This window comes from Nannobrachium achirus (assembly GCF_963921795.1).
Source record: "Nannobrachium achirus genome assembly, chromosome: 22".
Lineage (NCBI taxonomy): Eukaryota > Metazoa > Chordata > Actinopteri > Myctophiformes > Myctophidae > Nannobrachium > Nannobrachium achirus.
This window is the reverse complement of record NC_137829.1, coordinates 52,959,274-52,964,273: the sequence shown is the minus strand read 5'-3', so window position 1 is coordinate 52,964,273 and position 5,000 is coordinate 52,959,274. Positions and strand designations below refer to the sequence as shown.

Here is a 5,000-nt window from a genome sequence, read left to right as displayed (position 1 = left end):
AAAAAATGGGTTACAAAATTGTGGGATAAAAATTAAGATAAAAAAAAAAAAGAATCCAAATGTTGCTCCAAAACCGACATATTTATTCTTACTGCATTCTTCACTGACCGCAATGACACCACTGATTGAGCTGAGAGACATGAATAAATATCAGCCATATGAATAATTCATAACCGTACCTGCCTGCCACGGAATGTGTCTAAAGACTGCAGCAGCAGGTCCATTTCATTCAAGCAGTTTTATTTTGTACATTATTCATGTGCGTTTATCCTTTAAACGGGCAGTCTCAACGAGATCAGAATCTCTTGGGCCAGAAAGTCCTGAGGAACAAACATTTAAACAATATGTTCTACTTTTTTTTTTCTTTTAATCTTTATATTATTTCACATGTGAACATATGCTAGGGCATTAACGAAAAAGTCGACGAGTCGACTGAGTTGACTTCATTACATAATTCGACTCCCACCAGAGAAAGTCGAAAGTCGAAGTTGGAAAAAAAAATCTTTCTATTGTAAAAATAGCAGATCTACATGCTCACAACGCCTCGCAAATTTCTGCCTCTATATATTTGACAATTTGGATAATGTTTAATTTGTCATTTAGAGGTATTAAAAAGTCCTTAAATTGGCACTTTAGAAATGTGAAGATACCCTCTATACACTTGGATGGTTTGTTTACAGTTGAGTGAGAAAACAATGTTTCACATTAAGTTAAAGCTATACTGTGTAAGTTGCTCAACTAGTGGTCAGTAGCGCTATAGCAAACCGCGGTCGCGTCTGCTTTTTTCTGCCGTTTTTCGCCGCGGACCGGGCCTTCAGACCCCCGCGTCCGCCTCGCCCGCCTCGCCAAGTCGCCACGCATCCGTAGTGTCCCTCTGTGGACCGGCGTTGGGGAGGTTTACAGGCTAGACTTCTAGACCAGTGTAAACAAAGCTGTTGAAGCAAGCTATTTCCTGAAGAGACCTCAAGATGCACTGTCATTGGCCGGTAGTGTATCATGTGTGTATGATCTGCAATGTGATTGGCCAACGTATACACAACGTATACGGATGATGCAGATGACGTCATTTTGCCGCAAAATCCCGCCCCTGTCACGGCTAAGTAGAAAACATACAAAGAAAAGGCCTTTGGGGCTGAAATTAACGGAGTGGGAGTTCTAAAACTTTAGCGATTTAATAGTTAGGACAATTTTAAGATATGTTTTATAAAAGAAGTTACATAGTATAACTTTAATCATCTGGGGACCCCCCAAAATAATTGGGGGGTCGTGTGTGATGTGATGATGTCATCAAACGATAAAGTTGACTTCAACTCAACATTTTACTGAGTCGAGTCGACTTGCAAAAATCATAAGTCGTTAATGCTCTAGCATATACACAAGTCATTTTTGCTACTCATGGTAGGGCTTACAGTAAGTGGATAAAGCATTGGACAGACCAGCTCAGCTAACCCTGACCAGGACAGATTTGTAGTTATTTTACTGTAATTTAACAACATAGAGAAAACTCGTATCACCAATTTCAAATTTCCACGTTTTTTTCTAAATTAAAACCCTGCCTCATCACATAAGACTGTTGCACAGAACTATTGAAAATATATTTTCACTATTTTAAATCTTTTTTTTTTTTTTAATTTTTAGTTTTAGCACATCTATACAGTACAGTACATACATAGGCCTACAATACATACTAGGGCATTAACGACTTGTGCAAGTCGACTCGACTTAGTAAAATGTTGAGTTGAAGTCGACTTTATTGTTTGATGACGTCATCACATCACACACAACCCCCCAATTATTTTGGGGGGTCCCCAGATGATTAGCTTAACGTGAAACATTGTTTTCTCACTCTACTGTAAACAAACCAACATAAAGTTCTTTAAAATCTTTAATACCTCTAAGCTGATCTACATGCTCACACGCGAGGCGTTGTGAGCCCTAAAGCATACTGTATCATGGCTGTCAGGTAGACTAGAAACCTCTCATCTCCATATTTCAACTTTTACGCATTTCTTTTTTCACAAGTGAATGTGTGTCGCACATAGGCAGCAAAAATAGCAGATCTACAAGCGGCGCATCGCAATGCGAACTCACAGGTTCTGCTCAATATTCTCTCAATATGAAGTTTATGAATTCTTTGTACCTTGTTGTTCTGTGACATGTCTGCATGCACACGTACTGCGTGTATTACATATGTATGTGTGTATACATATGTATGTGTGTGTGTGTGTGTGTGTGTGTGTGTGTGTGTGTGTGTGTGTGTGTGTGTGGGCAGGGGGGGGGGGGGGGGGCAGACAGGTCTTGTGGTGTGCATTCCAGCTGTGCGGTGAGGATGAGTGCAGCGTGGAGAAATGTTAAAGTTAGAACGCTGCGGCCGCACATGGAGCTCCAGGCAACGTTTGTTTAGCTCCCAGACTGACTTACTGCTTGGATATTTTGTGATTGTATAAGCACGTGCGCACACACACACACGCACGCACGAGCGCGCGCGCACACACACACACACACACACACACACACACACACACACACACACACACACACACACACACACACACACACACACACACACACACACACACACACACACACACACACACACACACGCGGGCGTTCATTATCTTTAACCACAAGCACCCAGCATACCATATACATAACTAAAGACTTATACAGTTACAACACTAATTAAGCAGTTTTAATGTAATTGGAGAATTGATGTAATGTGTTGGTGTGGTTTCTGTTCATTATCATTTGGTTACATGTTTTGATACAGTTGTGAGCACGTAGGCACGGTGCACAGTGTCCCTTTGTGTGTGTGTGTGTGTGTGTGTGTGTGTGTGTGTGTGTGTGTGTGTGCGTGTACAGTACGCGCACGCTTGTCAAATCAAGCGTCTGTCTTTCATCTGAAGGCCTAATTAACTTGGTGTCTGTATGAGTGACAGCTAGCTCCGGTTGGGCTTGGAGCAATGGGCCTGCTGTCTCCCACAAACACTCCAGTCATCCAAAATGCCAACATACACGCACACACGCACGCACGCACTCACACACGCACAAATGCACACACGCACACACGCACACACGCACACACGCACGCACGCACGCACGCACAAACGCACACACACACGCACACACGCACAAACGTACGCACAGTTCCACTTCGCTCATGACTCTGTCTATCCCCATGATGTGAGTGCATTTGCACCAAATAGTCAATCGTGTAATTATTTTCTGCTGCATTCCAGCCTCTATTCAAGACTTCAAGATTCAAGACATACAAATCCTCTGTGATCTGCAGTTTGTTTGGAAAATGCTCTTGGATTACTGTGTTCCCCCCCCCCCCCCCCTCCTCCGATCCGCCTGTGAGAAACAATATTTATAACGCAGTTTGTCTCCGTCTCTCTCTCGCCTTCTCTCACAGACAACGTGGTGATCTACGCGGAGAAAGACGAGTTTGACAAACTCAAAGCCCCTCTTCAGAAGACCGTGAAAAGGTGAGAGACTTTGACAAAATCAGTAATCACCACACTGCACTCCCGGCTGACAAAGACAGGGGGCACTGTTAAAGCTGTAACTTACTTAAAGAGGTGGTGCCATAGTTTTGTTACTTTGTCTGGTTTTCATGTGTCGAGGAGGTTGACAGTACTTCATTAGACCCCCTGGTGTGGTTTTTATGAGCAATTATGTATTCTCTTGGTATTTGTTTGTTTCCTCTTGGAGGCTGCCACCTTGTGGTCAAAAGTGTCAGTTAAAAAACATATGATATACACATACGTAACTATAATATTCATGGCTCAAAACTAAAAAGAATGTACTTTGTATAACAGCATACTATTATACAGATGCTGTATGTTTATGTTGATATTGCAAGATTCCTGTCACCCGTGCTTGGTGTTTCATAGTATTAGCAGCAGGCCATCCATTTACAAGAAATCAATGTTTTTGACAATAAATCAACGCTCTGTGCAAAACTGTAGGCCCTGGATTTCTCGCAGGTGGCAAACCCATTCCCATGGTTCCATTTCAGTTTCCATAGCTTTGCATGGTAAAATGAGCAAAAACCTATGTTTCTCCACCTCTCCAAACTGTGGGTAGAACCTACTGTATGAAGGACAGTTCAGTCTGTCTTTTCTTTCACTCAGACTAAAATTAACACTGAGGAATGTTACTGTCAGACTAATCTGCCATTTAACATCAAAATGCCATCAGGAGTACACTGTGTACAAGGGGCGGCATAGCTCAGGGGTAGAGAAACCGTTATTAGAGCACGAAGGGTTCCCGAAGGGTTCCCAGTTCGAATCCGGGCTCCCCCTGAGTTAATGTGGAAGGGTCCTTGGGCAAGACTCTGAACCCCACATTGCTCCCGGTGAGCAGGTTGGTGCCTTGCATGGTTTCCTCCACCACCGTGTATGAATGTGTGCGTGAATGGGTGAATGTAATGCACAATCTCTGTAAAGCGCTTTGGATAAAAGCGCTATATAAATGCACCATTTACCATGTATGTACACTAGCAGGAGTACACTATGTATGTACACTAGCAGGAGTACACTATACACTAGCAGGAGTACACTATGTATGTACACTAGCAGGAGTACACTATACACTAGCAGGAGTACACTATGTATGTACCACTAGCAGGGAGTACACTATACACTAGCAGGAGTACACTATGTATGTACACTAGCAGGAGTACACTATGTACACTAGCAGGAGTAACACTATGTATGTACACTAGCAGGAGTACACTATACACTAGCAGGAGTACACTATGTATGTACACTAGCAGGAGTACACTATGTACACTAGCAGGAGTACACTATGTATGTACACTAGCAGGAGTACACTATGTATGTACACTAGCAGGAGTACACTATACACTAGCAGGAGTACACTATGTATGTACACTAGCAGGAGTACACTATGTACACTAGCAGGAGTACACTATGTATGTACACTAGCAGGAGTACACTATGTATGTACACTAGCAGGAGTACACTATCACTTTA

At 42.6% G+C, this 5,000-nt stretch overlaps 1 protein-coding gene across 1 annotated transcript in view; it reads left to right on the top strand.

The window, feature by feature from the left end:
• edar (ectodysplasin A receptor) overlaps positions 1–5,000 on the top strand; it is a gene marked incomplete at both ends in the record, with an annotated part of 92,596 nt that overhangs the window by 73,096 nt on the left and 14,500 nt on the right. Inside the window, one exon of the mRNA XM_080753499.1 lies at positions 3,416–3,480. Within this exon, the coding sequence (XP_080609625.1) occupies positions 3,416–3,480 (65 nt within the window). The remainder of the gene's footprint in view (positions 1–3,415; positions 3,481–5,000) is intronic.